At 37.0% G+C, this 16,702-nt stretch overlaps 1 protein-coding gene across 5 annotated transcripts in view; it reads left to right on the forward strand.

Annotated features, from left to right (window-relative positions):
• NAP1L4 (nucleosome assembly protein 1 like 4) overlaps window positions 1-16,653 on the forward strand; it is a 29,104-nt gene extending 12,451 nt beyond the window's left edge. For 2 of the 5 annotated variants that reach the window (XM_076344167.1, XM_076344168.1), the window contains exons 9-15: window positions 2,152-2,291; window positions 4,288-4,433; window positions 6,054-6,076; window positions 6,728-6,847; window positions 7,138-7,167; window positions 8,522-8,578; window positions 15,396-16,653. In XM_076344167.1, coding sequence (XP_076200282.1) covers window positions 2,152-2,291; window positions 4,288-4,433; window positions 6,054-6,076; window positions 6,728-6,847; window positions 7,138-7,167; window positions 8,522-8,578; window positions 15,396-15,434 — 555 coding nt within the window. In that variant the 3' untranslated portion in view covers window positions 15,435-16,653. Of the gene's footprint in view, window positions 1-2,151; window positions 2,292-4,287; window positions 4,434-6,053; window positions 6,077-6,727; window positions 6,848-7,137; window positions 7,168-8,500; window positions 8,579-9,741; window positions 9,780-15,395 lie in introns of all 5 variants that reach the window. The other 3 variants (XR_012995868.1, XM_076344169.1, XR_012995869.1) reach the window with 3 other exon arrangements.
• The last annotated feature ends 49 nt before the right edge of the window (window positions 16,654-16,702 follow it).

Raw genomic sequence — 16,702 nt, forward strand, 5'->3', positions numbered from 1 at the left:
CTTTTATTTGTATGAAGCATAAGCGATTTCCTTACTATTTGCTTTTATTTATTTATAATCATATGAATAAACTTACATATGTTTGTATAAATACAATTTCTACTTATATATCTCTTTGGACATCAGGATCCTTAGCTAACATATTCAGACCTGGATGATGCATCTGGGTATAACTTCAGTAGCTTAAAATAAGGATGTTCTCTTTTTTTTTTTTTGAACTTCATGAGAACATCTCATACTATAGGGAAAATCTAAAAATACATGCTACAAAGGTAAGCTGATATCAAAAGCAAAGGTGTTCAAATAAAGTCTACTGGACAGGTTATTACAACACTTCAAATAGTATGTGAAACTTGAAGCTGCTTCTTACTGTCTCCTAATTAGCAGGTATAGAATGAAATACTGAAACGCAGTCTCTGCAGATATTTTTGTCTTGCTAGTCCTTGGGATCCTGCATGTTAAGTAGTGCGGCTGGTTACCTATTTATAACCCCAGTGATGGTTTGTGGCACTATTTAGGTACAAGTGTTAGCTTATCCACTACCAGTGACTAAGTTTGTAACTCTTCCCATGAGCATGTTTGCCAGAGAGAGTTTTGCCTTAGCTGAAGACGCCCTCCAAACTGTACTAGCTGGCTTGAATTGCTTTAAAATGGAAGTAAAGCTGAGATAGGCTATGTGAACCCAACACAGATATTCCAGTGCGCATCTGGTTCCCAGTGGCTTCCTTTCCTTAAACTGTGAGCGTGTGAGTTGGGAAGGCTGCTGTTGCCACCAGTCTCCATCACTCCTTGGCCGCTATCTTTCCAGATTTCAGTCACATGAGATTCATGGGGTCTTAGAAACACTAGGGGGCCTTTGGGAGATGAGTGAGGGGTAAATATCTTTGAACATGCTGTTGTCCCCGGAGTTATTTATCCTGTCTGCACATGGTGGACCTTCAAAAAGAGAGGATGGCAAGGTGTGATAACAGACTGTTTTCTGGCCTGAGTCCCCCAGTGCCTGGGGAAGTATATACAAGGCTGGTGTTTTTGGCAATTATCTAATCTGTTTTGTATGCACACTAGGTCTAGTTCTTATGGCATATTGCTGGGGGAGTAAATAAAATATTTTAAGGTAACTGTTAAGCGTACTGTGGCTGTGCAGTAGGTATGGTATGTTGGGGATTTTGATTTTCATCCCTTCTGTGTTGAACTGACCTGCAGACTTTTTCCCCTTTCAAGTAACTAAAGCAATGCTGCTGAAAACCTTTGTTTCCCCTGTTCCAAGGCAGTTTGAGTTTTGTTTTACTTTTAAATAGTTCATAGTTGATCCTGAGTGCAAAGTGGGCATATATAACATTGTGCAAGCAGTTTTTGAAAGCTTTACAGATTTGAAAATTGATGCATTGTGTATGCTGCAGTTTTCCATAACTGGAGCCTTTTGTTCTCCATGTAAGAAACTGAATTTCTGCAAACAATTTTCAGGTGCCACAGGGGGCTCAAAGATAAGCAGAAACACCTGCTTCAGGCTGTAACCTGTTAAGACATGTATAATCTTAGGCTTCAGTTTGAAGTCGGTGTTCTTTTGCAGGATTTTCTATTACCAAATGGAAAAAAACCCCTCTGGTTCATGGTTGAGTGCACTGTTTAAATACAAACTCCTGCAATTTAAATTTTTTTTAATTAGAAATAAAGTCTGTTTCAGTCTAAGATCATGACATTGAATGATCAGAGTTGGGGGAGTAACGGAACCTAATGGTGTTATTCTGACATCAAAATGACTTCAGAATAACAACTTCATTGTCCCTAGTCAAAGGATGATGACTAGGCTTCCACAGAAAATGAAACCAAGACTTTTCTCAAAGTACTTATTTCTAAGGTTGCTTTTAAGACAGCAGTTCTATATGTAAAGGTGAGTGAAATGTAGTAATTACCTGGTTATAATTTGAATGTTAATACTAGCCAAGGTTGTCCTAGCTTCCTGCATGTTCAGAATTGGTTGACATTCTTAATTTCCTGCTTCTGCTGTAGTTTGAAAGATATATTTGCCATCGGATTCTTATTTTTTTTTTTTCCTGTATTCAGAGTATGATTAATGGTAATTCTGCTGATGCGCTACTTCAAAGATAAAAATTAGCGATAACATAAAATTATAATGGAACTTTCTTCCAGTCTTTCTCATTAGAGTTCCACTTTGGGCCCAATGACTACTTTTCTAATTCAGTCCTGACAAAAACATACAAGATGAAGTCGGAGCCAGACAAGACAGATCCCTTTTCATTTGAAGGACCTGAAATAGTTGATTGTGAGGGGTAAGGAAAACTTGAAATTCAAAAAACCTTCTGAAGTAAAAGTCCCTATTTTCCAGATGCTGTTTTCTTTTACTGTGATAATGATTAATGAACATAAAACAAAGCTTTTGCTCACTTAAAAACTGGGAATGTTTGTAGGGATGATGATCTTAGCCTCAGCATGCAGAAGTAACAGATACATAGATATAGATACGTTTTAACATAGTGTGCGTTTTAAATCTTACACCTTTCAAATTTAATAGATTACTAATGAGGTAACAAGCCTTTTATTTCCAGATAACTGGGTAAATTAATTTTAGTCATAACATTTTATAGACTCCCATCCTCAGTCTGATAAGTAGCCTTAGACTCTCTTGGACTCTTGCTCATCTCCTCAGCAATTTTTATTCCAGCAGTACTTTTGAATCTGGCAGGAATTGGTCATATGTATGATCTGTTCTTTCAGCCTGTTTTGAGGCTGGAACATACTGGCCATGCAGTTTGGTTCTGGCAGTTGTGGCTAATGCAGCAGGTTTTTTGGCAAAATGTGTTCAGAAACTGTGGGATAGTGAATTCTCATCTCTGTTATGGAAGTCTAGTGAGTTAGACACCACATTAGAGTTTTTATTTGGGTAAAAGATTGTTCTGTCTAACCTAACCCTTTCTCTTCCCATCAGTGATCTCTGCTCTATACCCGATGTTCAGTGCCACGCCAGAGCAGAGCTGACACAACTGAAAAACGTTTTTGTACCTTATTTTTCTTAGCTTCCTTGGTGTTTTTCTGTTGTTTGGGTTTTTTGTGTGTGGTTCCCCCCCCCCCTTGAAGGATGTGTTTTTGAGTTTTGGTGGGAGGTTTTTTTGTTGGTTTTTGGTTTGTTTTTTTTTTTTTAAACTAACACTTAAGAAATGCCAAATACTTGCTTTCTTGAAAGCACCCTGACAACCTCAAAACTTCTTGGGTTTTAGTGCTACATGTTGGCTTTTGAATTGAGTATTCACCCACAGTGAGGCAAAATGTCTGCGTGCAAGTTTAGTGAAAGTTGTGCATAAGTAAAAGGCTACTCCATTTTGAAGAAAACTTTAGTTAATTACAGCAAAATTTTTTCTGTTCAAGTCTTACAGAGGAATGCCTTTCAAAAATTGCTGGTATGTTAAAACTTTGATTTCAGTTCATATTTCCTGATGAAGGTTATACATACTGGAATAAGTAGAGCAGGAAAACATTTCTGTGACTTTTTATACAGGTTGACTGTAAACCTGTTGACTTTGACCATTTATCTATAGGACAAGATATTTTGAGGCACTTCAGGGTTATTGTGACACCATTATTTCCACTAGAAGAGAACTAGCTGTGTTTACCACTCATTCTTTGCCATGTGCAGTTTTGGGTAAAACTATAGGTGGATGGAGGGAGACTTTTAATTGAGATAAAAGTGACAGTTTGCACAGTAGCAGAAAGAAACTGAAAAGTACTTTCTAACTTTGCTGTACTTGACTGCCAGGTCAGTCTGAGCACTGTTCTTTGGAGAGCTAAAATGTGCCTCTCCCTGGTCACTCTTTGTGCATTTATTTTTAGGGAAACTGGACACTGCCTTGGCCTGTAGTGAGAGGACGTAACTTATTGTTTTCTACTGGTCTGACTGTTGGAAGAATAATTCTCAACTCTTGAGATTTTTCTGGAATAGCTTAATCATGTCCTTGGTTACAAAACTCCAGTAGTTGGGGCAAAGAGGTATTAAAGTATGGGTGGGGGCAGTGATTACTCTGCGAAGACAAACTATTTAGCTTTTTCATTTAGGGAAATATTTGTTATGTTCAACATACACATAGTCTCTAGCACTACGATGCATCTACTTGACATCTTGTCAAGTAGATTCAGTTGCCAGTGTGTGTAAAACTAGCTTTATCTAGAGAATGATAAGCCATCTTTGCCTTCGTGTTTGTTGCTCTGATGCTCAGTTCCTTATTTTCACTGATGTCTTGTGTTAAAATGCTGTTTCCCACGTGTTGTCTCTAGGTGTACTATTGACTGGAAGAAAGGAAAAAATGTTACAGTTAAAACAATCAAGAAAAAACAGAAACACAAGGGTCGAGGCACAGTTCGGACAATTACTAAACAAGTACCTAATGATTCTTTTTTTAACTTCTTCAGCCCAATAAAGGGTAAGCTTAGAAACTGAGAATTGAGGATTCTTAAAATATGTTGTGTTTTATTTATATGTATTTGTATTTATACAGCTTAAACCTACAACCTATTTGTGCTGCTGCATTATATACTTTCTTCTTACTAGAGAAAGACAGCAAACTGTAGCCCATCCAAACAGATCATTTCGTTCTGACATTATTCTGTAGAATTTGGCCATTAGGTGTGCTGTGTAAAGAGGATTCATAGTATGGTAAGAGTCTCATGTAGAATCTCCTAAAGAAGTTGACTTGTTTTACCACAGGATGGCTCCATGCGTCAATTTGAGGTTTTTAACATGGGAAAGAAATCTCTTCCAGTGTTGGTCACGTTCTAGCATATCAGTTTCATTTAAACCTCTGTGTTAAGTGACAGAACTTCCTGTGGTTTCTTCTGTGATTAATTAGTGACCCCTAATGCTCCATACATACCTTCCTAATTTTCCTAGTTATCTAACGTTAGATGTGTACTCACATATTTAGAACAACTTAGATGGATTTCAAAAACATTATTTCTTCTTGATACATCTCCCATTGTACTCTTTTTTTCCAAACATGGATGGAAGAAGCAGTTTACTTTGGACTTCAGAGATGTACTGAACAAAATGGACTTTAGTTCTTGATTCAGTCATGGGCTATTATGAACTACCTGTCCCTTCTAAATACCACTGCAAATCCCTGTGTACATGGGGATAAGAAACAAGTGATAAGTATTTCCAAAGTTGGAGTTTGTTTGGTACAGAAATGTCCTTTAACTTAAACAACTTTTTTTTTTTTTGTTACAAGTAGTTGCTGCTTTCAGAAAGGAATGGAGATTTGTTTGCCTCATGATGGTTTTATATTGGTTTTTTTTAAATGCTTAAAGGACATACTCTGGAGGTAGCTGTATAAGAAAGATACGACTATGCATCTGCTGGCAGTTGATAGTTGCGTTTTCAACTTGAGAACAGACTGAGCCAAATTATCACTTTCACAGTAGGATCACAATACCATGGCACCCGAGTAGAGGAGGGAAATCTGTCTTTTGGAGGTGGTGGTGGTGGTGTGTTTTGGTTGTTTGTTTTTTTTTTAAAACAAACAAACAAAAAAACCCACCCTGTTCTTTACTGGTTACAGTAACAGGCCTTTTCTCAACAATGCTTGGCAAATTCATGACAAAATGTTAATCTACTTGATAGCATCTGTGTTTGGGGAGAGGAGAGGGTTTGTAGTGCTGTAGCAAAATAAAGTTATTGTAATTACAGCATTAATATAGAAACAAAATGTGTTGCTCTTTGAGGGGAGAAATGTGATCTGCATGCCTTTGGAACCCGTCTTTGTAGAAAAAGTATTTCCTGTGCAAAAATCTTTGACATCAAAATGGCAGCTTTCATGCTTTTATTATAGCACATAAAATTTTTGCAAGTGCAATTTCTGTGGGTTTAATTTAGGATAAATCTGAATTGTTTTTAAAGGTTTAATAGTTAGCTTCTGAAGACTTTATAAACCCCGGTGTTTTCTGGTATGAGAAGGTCTTTATTTGTACTGTGTTTTGTCATCTTGAATATTGAGGTGGGCTAGACTATACAAACTTTTCTTAAATTTACTGTCTTCTTTTTGCAGTATCTGGTGATGGAGAGTCATTGGTAAGTTTACATTTCTGAAATTGCACAATTGCTCTTTGCCATATCTTTTTTGCTAAACATCTCTATAGTGACTATTTGGGTTCTTTTATTAAGTTCTGTGTTTTTGTTGTTTTTGCTTTTGCCGAAGTTGAGCTCATCTTGATAAAATGAAAGATACTGTTGACTTCTCCAGGTAATCTGTTGACATTTTGCTGTTACACATCTTGCTGATCTGAGACACCTATAATGATCACCCTTGAGAAGAGGTCATTATTTTCTCTAGCCGCTCAGCATTACTGTGTGGCTGGTATCTATCTGATTTTTTTAAAAAAATCAGTCTGAAGCAGTCTAAACAATTCTGTAACATCCGGTGTCAGAACCAGCAAAGTCTGTATGAGCCTTTTTAATAGAAAGTGTTTCAGCAGGCCAGTAGCCTGTATGTAGAAAGTAGGAAACTTTTAAAATAAATCTCAATTCTGCAAATCTGGATTTAGATTTGCAATATTTCTTTTATTGTTACAAAGTTAAGTATACTGAAAGTACCTGTGACCTGAAGGTTGATGTTGATGACAGTGTGATGTTTCTCAAACCTGTAACTTTGAAATACCTTTGTTTGCTCTTCTGTAGCACATCACATTTTTAATAGAAAAATCAAACTGACTTGCTTTACAGGATGAAGATTCAGAGTTTACTTTAGCAGCAGATTTTGAAATCGGACACTTCTTCCGTGAAAGGATAGTCCCTCGTGCTGTGCTGTATTTCACTGGGGAGGCTATAGAAGATGATGATAACGTATGTATGCTATCAGCATTTTGTTCATTAATCACCATGAAGATAAAAACATTATCTTTCTTTCCTGATTAGACTAGTATGTAATATCAATTACATGAGAATAACAAAAAACCTGAAGAGATTCCTATTGGGAATAGGAAAGAGTCATTCAACTCTCTATGAGTTATTAATCTTTGCTTCTGGAAGGGGCTTAGTTTCAGTTACTGTGTTTGAATATGCTAGACCTATTACTGCAGAAGATTTTATGCAAATATTAGCAGAGCTAATAAAACCTTGCGTTTGTTTTTCAGTTTGAAGAAGGTGAAGAAGGTGAAGAGGAGGTGAGATGCATACTGTATCTTTTATAGATAACTGATTACCTACTGCATTCCAGTTCCAGAAATAGTCCTATATGGAGCAGAAAATAGTTGTTCAGAAATGCTCTTGTGTATGATACTTCTTTCCAAAAGAGTTCAACATTCCTGGCTTACAAAATCTATGGCTGTTTCTCCTCTTCACGAAAGTACTTTCTGCAAGAACACTTACCCATTTTTTCTAGCATTTTAAAAGCTGCTTTCTGACATGAGTCAAAAATTAAAGATGAGCTTTTTTTTATTTGAGTGTTGCATGATAACAACCTCCAGTCTTATTTTTAAATATCTGTTACTTAGACAGTAGTAGAATTCAAGCTGTCAACTTTTAGTTGTCATAAGCTTGAAGACTGGGCGTTGCTAAATGTAAAGTAAAAAAGGGAGAGAAAGCAACTGCTCAGGATAAAGGCTTAATTTAGGCTGGAATTTCTAGTACACCAAGAGGTCTGGTCCGTTTACAGTAGTGTTGTATGAATACAAACATAGTGTGAAAGGCTTTGCACAAAACCACTAAATGATATCACACTAAAATGAACTAATATCCTTTACAGATAATTATATTTCTATTTTACTGCCTTTACTGTGGTGTTCTTGCTAATTGGTTAAAGGTACATACCTGGCTGTCATCAAGTTCACCATAGTAGTGTACATCAGAAGTTACCAAGCTGGTGGTCTGACGAGAGCTGGCAGCCTTCAGCATGCAGTCTCTTTTCTCTCTTTGCAAGTTGCAATACGGACTTCTTGGCTTAGGCTGTTGAGTGACTAAACACTTTCTTATTTTTATTTTTTTAAGCTGGGTCTTGATAGAAGCATACGTGTATTTTTAATCTGTCTCCAGTGCCAGATGTTACTACTTGGATGTAGGCGTGTGTACAACAGAGTGTGAAAATGCTGCAAAATCCTGTGCAGGAATACATAGCCTGTCCACAGTAATTGAAATAAACAGAGACTCTTTGGAAGGAGGTCAAAACAAAGAACAAAATTAGACATACATACTTATTACCAGAACTGTAAAATTCCAAATAATAGGTCAGGTAGAAGTTAAAAAAATTGCTGGGAGACTGCAGCAGCTTATGTAGGAAGGTTGCCTTAAGCTGTGCTGAACCTTTTAAATCTGTTTTAAATCTTCTTTTGAAGATTTTTGCTTTAAGATTTTGAAGATGCTGAATTCTTTTAAGTCAGCCCAAGTAGTTTTAATGTTGACATCTGAAACACTCTGGAATACAGTGGTAATATCATTTGCTATTTTGTTTTTTCTCCATTACAAAAAGTTACACTTTTAACCTGTTTTAATTTCTGTTAGTTTATCTCTATTTTGTCATAGGAGTTGGAGGGGGAAGAGGAGGGAGAAGAAGAAGAAGATGCAGAGAGTGATCCTAAGGTAGGGATTTTTGCGTGCTTAGTCATAACGCAGGCTATAGTCATGAGCAATGTAACTAAGGTTATAGTAGTTTGTGAAAAGATTAATAAATTATTAAAAAACAAAAACCACCCTAGCTTCTGACTGCAATGTTTTCATCATCTTCAGCACTCAAATTGCTCTTAAGAGTTAATGTTTCCATAAACTGAGAAAATGTAGGTCTTGTCTTCCAACCTGCACCAAGAAAAAGATAACATTTGAACTATATGCCTTTACTTCTCAATGGTATCTCTGTGTAATAGTGATATATGTTTTTCCTTTAGAAAGGTCTTATTTCAAATATTCTGTGGCTGGACTTCAACTTAGAATTAGTCTGACAAGTCTCAACTAGCTTGTTTGTTTATTTTCTTTTTCTTAGAATTGTTCTTTTTGGTTGTCCTGATGGCTGCAGGTTAGACTCCACATGTCTGCACTCAGCTAGAAATCAAAAAAAGTTAGTCCCCAACTTTGAATTTTAAACTTTAGGAGACCTGGTTTAAAATTCAGCCTTAAGGGTTAGTGCTCCTTCTGATAGGTATTTTTCAATCCTTCGGTCATGGTAAAGTTAACGCTTACATTTAGTGAAGCTGGGGCAGTGATGACAGACTTGTGTTCCTTTAGTTCTTAAAACATCAGCTTTTAATTTTTTATAAAGGCACAGATGAAAAAGTGAAAGGCATGCAAAACTGCTTGATCTTGGGATAAAAGTCTTAACAGCAGCTTAACAAGTCACTCGTTCTGATGTAGAGTTTTATATGCATCATCATATCACTAGTAAATGCTTTTGTCACCATATCAAGAATTGAGCTTGTTTGTCTTTAATGAGAAACACTGTATACTAAAGAAAGTCTGTCGTGTGGAAAGATTGATCAAACAGGATTAGAGTGGCAGAAATGAGTGTTCTGCAGGATCAAATTGCGGTGGTGGTAAAAATGGGAAAAAGTGGGACAGCTGAGAAACACAATGTTAGTTGTGAATCGAAGTATATTTGTGCTAGGTATCAAATGTCCTTTTAAAGGATTTGGTATTTTGTAGAAAAAAAGCTTAAGGTATCTTGGAAGGTTGTAGTTGTTGCCTCCTGTATTATTTTGTACATTTCACTTTTCATTCATGCTGACAGTTCCTTTCAATTTTTTCCCATTTAGGTGTAATTTAAGTCTGTTTATCATTCATACATTTCTAGGTAAGGTGGAATTCCATTCATACCTAACTTCCAAGGGTCCCATTTGTAGCCATGCAATGTGGTTGGTTTTCTGTTTTGTTTTCTGTTTTTTCCTTGTATGGGGAAGAGAAATGGGGGAGTGGTGACTTCAGAGTTTAGGTTTTATTAGTACAAAATAGAAAGAAATGTGTATAGAGGTGAATGCCTTTAAATCATATAATTAAATTAGATTTTTCAGAATGACGTCTCTGCCTTTCTGGCACGCAATTTCTGCTTTGCCTTTGTAGCAGTCAAACTGTATTTTGTATACACATGATAAAAGATACTGAGACTTGTCAGACTTTATTTTTTCCTTGTTTCTGATTTGATGTTACACGTCTCTTTACTGTTTCTAGTGTACTTGCAAATTATTTCTTAAATGTCTTCTTTCTTCTTGAACTCTTGTAAGTCATCAGCTTACTTAGTATGTCTTTTTCCAACATTATTCTTACTTATGCTGCCTGACAAAGGCAGTCAGTCACTCTTAGAGGCCTTTTCTTGAACTCATGATTCTAAACAGGTATTGCTGTCCTGCTCATCTGTCTCTTTATTTAAAAGAAAAAAAAAGTTTTCTATTGTATACTGTCATCTCTCACCTTTCATCCCATGCTTCATAGAGAACAATGCCTGCAACAGGCTCCGTACTATTTTCCCCTGTATTTTAGGCTTGTATCTCTTTTTTTTTTTCCTTTGGTTACTTAGGAGAAGCTGTAGTCTTTCCAACTCATTCCCTCTCTGTGTAGATAATGTCCTTCTTTGCCTTTGTTAAACTCAAATTTGAGCTGTTATGGTTTTTTAATTTTATTTCCGATACACTTTAAGAAGTCAGCCACCCTGCCTCAACATACTCGCACTGTTTATTTACCCACAACAGTAGAACATCCATTTGTCACAACAGCTTATGTGTTGTCCTGCTGCAATGTTACACATTCTGTCTTCCCTTGTTATAATTAAAAATTGTCAGCCACTGGCTTCAGTTTTTCAAGTCAACTTGGAATTCTGTTTTTTCTTTTAATACTCATACCCTGATCCTGTTTTCCATTCCTTCTTCTGACCATTTTCTGGTCCTGTTTCTCCCTGTCCCCTGCCCCTCTTTGCCTTTCAGTTCCCCCCCTGCTTTTCTTATATCTAGAATAGTTTTCCTTTTCATGTACACAAAAAATAACTGTTCTTTGGTTTGTTTTCCTTTCCAATCCAATTTCTTCTCTTCAGTCATTTCCATATTACCTCCTCCTTTATTGTCGTTCTACATTTGCTACATAAATGTCAACGCTTTTTGCTTAGTTAACTTTTCCTTTTTCCTTCGTTTCACTCCTGTCAGTTTTAAGTACGTTTGAGTTGTTCAGTTAGAACTAGGTCATTAGCATAAGTGCTTTGTGTAAGAGATGATATGTATAAGTTGTGGCTTTGGAAGACTGAGCAGATGATTGAAAGTAGCTTCGGAAGATGCTACAAAAACAGATAATGTAGCTTGTTCTGTCTAGTGTTTTTCTATGTGCTTGCATGCCCTGTTCCTTTAGCTGCTTTTATTTCACATTACTGATGCTAAGCTTGAAAAGAAAAGTAGCTGACAAGGTAATATAGAATGCTGTTTTGAATTATGAACTAAAGTTGCTGTGGAGAGAGACTGTGCATGCTTCAAGGTGCTTACCCTATCTTTTAAGTAACAGTGGTAGAAGGGCCTGTTAGCAGCAAATTCATTTTCAGAACCTTTGAAGCGTTCTGTCTGGCTGTGGAGGAGGCAGTTCAGACCACTTGCTTGCTTAGCTCCAATCAGCCCTGAGTTTACTTCCTGTGTATATATTTGATATCCTTGCTTTTTCTCGTTCAATAATATAAATTAGAAAACGAACAAAGATGAGGTTTAGCTTTAGGACCCCTAACTGGACTATTTCATGGTAGGACATTTGAAGTATTGAAAGGCTTTCTTCCTTCTCTGCTGGAAAGGACATCAGCTTTAGTGCCTACTGCCTGCATTGATCCCACTGTTGGCAGCAAAGTCTGTTTGGTAGCCAGATGGTATCTTGGTGGGCTGCCTGTGCTGCTTTAGCAGGTGGGAAGCTTCCCAAAAAGTGATTTGTATAAGTAAGGAGGTAAAGGCTTGATTGCTCTTTGAATCACCTAGGAATATGTCCTGCCTAATCTGTTCAAACATTGAAGATGAATAGAAATTCAGTGTCTCTTTCAGCAGTAACTTTAGGTGAAAAAGATCTGGTTTGAAAGGATTAAATTGCTAAGACAAATGGCATGGATGCTTTGGATTTATGCCCCCCATCCTGTAGGACACCAGATTAATTGGCTGGGTAGAAGCAGTGGGCTGTGTGTATGAGAGTCATGAAAGCAGTATTACTTCAGACTTGCTTTTCTTCTCCATTTTAGCCCTATGATCCTGCAAATTTTAAGTGAAATTCCCTTGTTAAATTTGATGCATGTCCCCTATGTCCATAAGCAGCTGATGCAGTTTAGCTGATGTCTGAGCAAGTGGTCTTGTACGTAAGCTAATTAGCTCAAGTTTCTTGCACTGTTCTCCTGGGTAATCAAATGCCAGAAGAAAAATGTTCTTGCCCATTGGAGCAAGAGTATTTTTTTTATTCTGAACAAGTGATGCAATAAATAAGAGGCAGTGGCAAAAAAGCTTTATATTGATGCTTGTTAGCAAAAGAGAAAAAATAAGTGGGAATCTCACTTATTTAACTTCTGTATCTCCATTAGAACTGCGTCTCAAACTGGAATCAAAGGCCCGGAGTAGTTTAAACTCTTTGCACAGAATAAGTAAATACTATGAAATACTTTAAAGACATAAAAATTTAAAAATCCTACCACTTTTCATATGAACTTAAGTCATTGTTCATGACTACTACAGAGAATCTCTTTACGACAAGAATAATGCTTGTCTCTGTAGTGCTGGTAGTGAACCTTAGTACATGTGTTTGCTGCTAAATTTGTTTTAAAATAAGATGCAATTCTTCTTTATTTTTGCCAGTTAAAGTCTCTGCTTGGTCTTTATTGCCTGGCCGATGCACTTCACCACCATTTCTGAGATATCTTGGGAAGTTAATTTAAGGAAATACAGCATGAATGGAAATCTTGCTAGAACGGGGAGAAAAATAGAGCAGGGTCTGTCTGAGGCCAATAAATAGATTTGTAGTGGTTGGCTGACCAAATGTCACCAGCAGTCTGGGCACCGCAGGAAGAGCAGGCTCAAGCTTAATAGCCTTGCCTGAGGGAGTATGGACGTAGTATCTCAATCACGCTTGCAGCTTGGGGTCTGGCCCCAATCTTACAGGAGCCATTAGAGGCCAAAGATAAGTTTCACCATGTGTGTGCCTGATGAGGCAGCTGTAACTTGAAGAAAATTGTAGTCATCTACTTGTGCTGTTGTCATCTTGGCGCTAGACTGTGAGATGTGTTATGTGGGGCTGATGGGTAACTGAAGGCAATGTGGAGCTTGCGTGCTGGCTTGCTTAGCAAGAGCAGTGCTGTGCTATTGAAAGGGTGGAAGAAAATTGATTATGTTGGGATCTGGATCTGAGATACTGCCTTGTTACTTATGCCCTGCTTAAACATTTTTTTTTATATATGGTCAAGATAGATATGCCCTCAACTGTAAGCTAAAAATAGCATAAACTAGCAAAATTCTCCAACAACTGACTCATATCCGAGAACCCCTTAAACTGTTTTTTGTTTTTTTTTTTTTGTCTGAGAGCAGTAATCAACACTGAAAGGTCCTTAGGGAACTTTGTAATCTCTGTGACTCAGTTTTTACAGGATAAAGGTTTATGTGCAATAATGACTCAAATGTTTACAGAAATAAAGACAAGTATAAAGAAAAGATAATGAAGTTTATTAGAAAATATAGTAAGGGTTTTGGTTGATCATTAAAATTTGGCTGAAATGGTTGTAGTGGTCAACATAAGTGTGTCCGATATAACAGGTGAATAGGAAGGAAGGAGGGAGATGGAAAGATTTTTAAGTACTTTCTAAACAACTGGTTTATTACTTGATTATGGCTGTTATCCAGAATGCATGGGGGAGGGGAAGCGATGCTGTGCACTACTCTGTGGCCATGTTCAAATACAAAGCAGTTATAAGAAAAACAGATACTTTTGGAAAGCTTTTTGATAAAAATGTTGCTGTTTTTTGCCTGCCTCTAAATGAAAAGGAATAGCATGCAACGTATTACCAGTGGCAGATTTATTTATTTTTTTAACAGAATGCTAATTTTGTATTCTGTGTAAACATATCCCCCTTTTCAAGAGGGAATTCATGCTGTATTTAGTCCCAGATCAGTGAAAATGAATTCACATCAGTGTCATTTGGAACCCCCGGCAGATGAGAGAGTACAAAGTTGAAGTTAGCCAGATGTGCTGGGGGAGGAAAACCACGAGGAAGAAGCCTGAAAGGTCTTTGGCATATCTGTGCAGAAGAGACAGCATTTGGCTTTAATCCAGGCTTCCAGTGGGAATGATAGTGACCGCTATAACCCTAAAGCAGTTTAGGTGAGGAAGAGAAAAACAGTCTGGGTTTAGCGCAGATTATCAAGGGCAAAACTTATGATAAGGAATCTTAGTTGCACCTGTTCTTCCTCACTACAGGCAAAATGCTTAAGTTGTCTTAGCTGTTGGTCACTTGATGTATAACGAACTCTTGCATGTTTGCTTCTGTTTACAACACATAAAGCTCTTTTTTAGGATGGTTACTAAGAAACATTTTATTTTGTGGTCAGTGACATTCAAGGTGTCATGTTTTATACCTGTATCTTTCTTTACTAGAATTCAGCAGGTTTCTGTGACTGCTATTTGTTTATAAGAAACTATATTAAGAATGGTAAAGGGAGAAGCAAACAGGAAATACACTGAACAAATTACCCTGCTTTCTAAGAATCCGATTATACAACAAAAAAGCAAGTGCATTGTAAAACCTGAAGTTCTTAGCTGTTTGAGTACTTGTTCTCCTTCCCAAATACACTTCCTTTTGCCAAAGGGGAAGTTGTTTTACTACCTAATGAAGGTGTTTCTACTTTTACATATTCAGATTAACATGTGGATGACTTGCCCAGTGTTAAACTGTTGAATAGTTACCTGCTGGTGATGCAGAACCTAGAAGAAATCAACACATTAATTACATTTTCATCACCTTAGCAGAAAGGGCAAGGCTTCTAAGGAAAAACTCAAACGTGCTGCAGAATAAGCAGCCTACCTTCCCTGCCTTCCTCCCTCCTCAGAGTTAGTGAGGAGGTGGCAGTTTATTGTTAAACTGTTTAATAGGAACTGAAAGTCAAATTGAGCCTCTGGTGGAGAGGAGTAGAAGGTGTTTTGCTTGTTTGTTTGAACCTTGGCCTACTGGATGGAGTGTAAAGAACACGGATGTAGATTAAAAATACGGGGTACCAAGCAGTTGGGGGGGACCCAGTAAATATGGTAACTGCTATCCAGACCTTTATGATCTACCTTGAGTTTACATGTAGCTTTTTTGTACATGCTAATGATATCTCTAGCTAATTCAAAACTGCATAGCCAATTTCTTTTATTTGTTGAGGTATTTTCTTGTATGCCGTTCTGATTTTTAACTGTTGTTTTTCTTTTTCCCTTTATACAGAAAGATTCCAGCCAACCTGCTGAATGCAAACAACAGTAACAAGGAAATACCACTTGGAAGTGATATTTGAACAACTTGTAACAAATATTTGGATACCTGGCCTGCAGTTCAGGATATTCCACCACTGCAGCACAATCTTATTAACAATGCTTAAAATTAATTTGTTTTAAAATGCATGATTTTCACTAACTTTTCTTTATTGCTTAACATGTACAGTGGCAACTTCAATGCATTTGGGAAATATGAGGTTTAAATAAAGCACACTCTACAGCCGTTGGTACACTGTAGCGAAGTATGTCAATAGGCCTTTAGAGCCCTTTTGCCCTATGCATAGGGGAATAGTCCAGACTACCAAGTGAGGATTATCCATTTTCTTGTTAAACATTGAAAATTGTGGAATAGCAATGTGCTGAGAAGCTAAAGTAAATGGATTACATGTATGGTAGCTGAAACAGATAGAGCAATATGACTTTTTTGCTAGTTCCCTCCTCCCTTTTTTTAATGTTTCTTGCAACCTACAAATTGAACTAGTGCTTGAGCAGCTTTAAATGTCATATTTATTATCTCAGTAAAACCAATTGAAGGGGGTGTCATATTTGAGACTTAGTTGTTCATCTTACTATTTATTTATTCATGTTTGTAAGTACTTTGACAGAATTAGTGCTTTTTAATAGTTTTTAATATACTTGAAAATCTTCTTCCTCTTTTGCATACAATATGGGTACTTGTAAAACAAATAATTTGAATTGGTCTCAATGTAGTAGTCTAGACAGAAGAAATGAACTTGCATCAAAATGACAACTCTTCTGGATGAAGATCAAATTGCAAAGGCCAAACTGTTGCTGTTGATGGAAGTGGGTTGCAGCCAAAGAACCAGAAAATTTCTAGTAGTCTTACTGCTTAGTGTCCAGCATGGAAGGACCTTTCACTACGAACACGGAAACTTATCAAAATTCAATTCAATAAATCTGAAGTTTTGGTGTCTTGCAACACTGAAATTATTCCATTCCACAATTTGTTTTATTTAAAGGTCTGAAGTCTTCAAAACTACCTTTTGTTGTTGTGTGGCACTTCAGGTACATGTTTCTAGTTTCAGCATCCATTGCCAACCTCTGGCAGCAGTTGAATAGCAGCTGTATCAACACTGTGACCAGGCATGTAGAGTGCTCCAGCCTTACCTTACACATTTGTAACTTAATACGGTGTTTTCAATTTGTACAGAATAGATAGAATATTCTATTAAAGTTGTGAAACATGATTGTTGGTGCCTGTCTGGTCCATAATGCTTCCTAGGTTAAAAGAATATC

Source organism: Aptenodytes patagonicus, chromosome 7 (assembly GCF_965638725.1).
Source record: "Aptenodytes patagonicus chromosome 7, bAptPat1.pri.cur, whole genome shotgun sequence".
Lineage (NCBI taxonomy): Eukaryota > Metazoa > Chordata > Aves > Sphenisciformes > Spheniscidae > Aptenodytes > Aptenodytes patagonicus.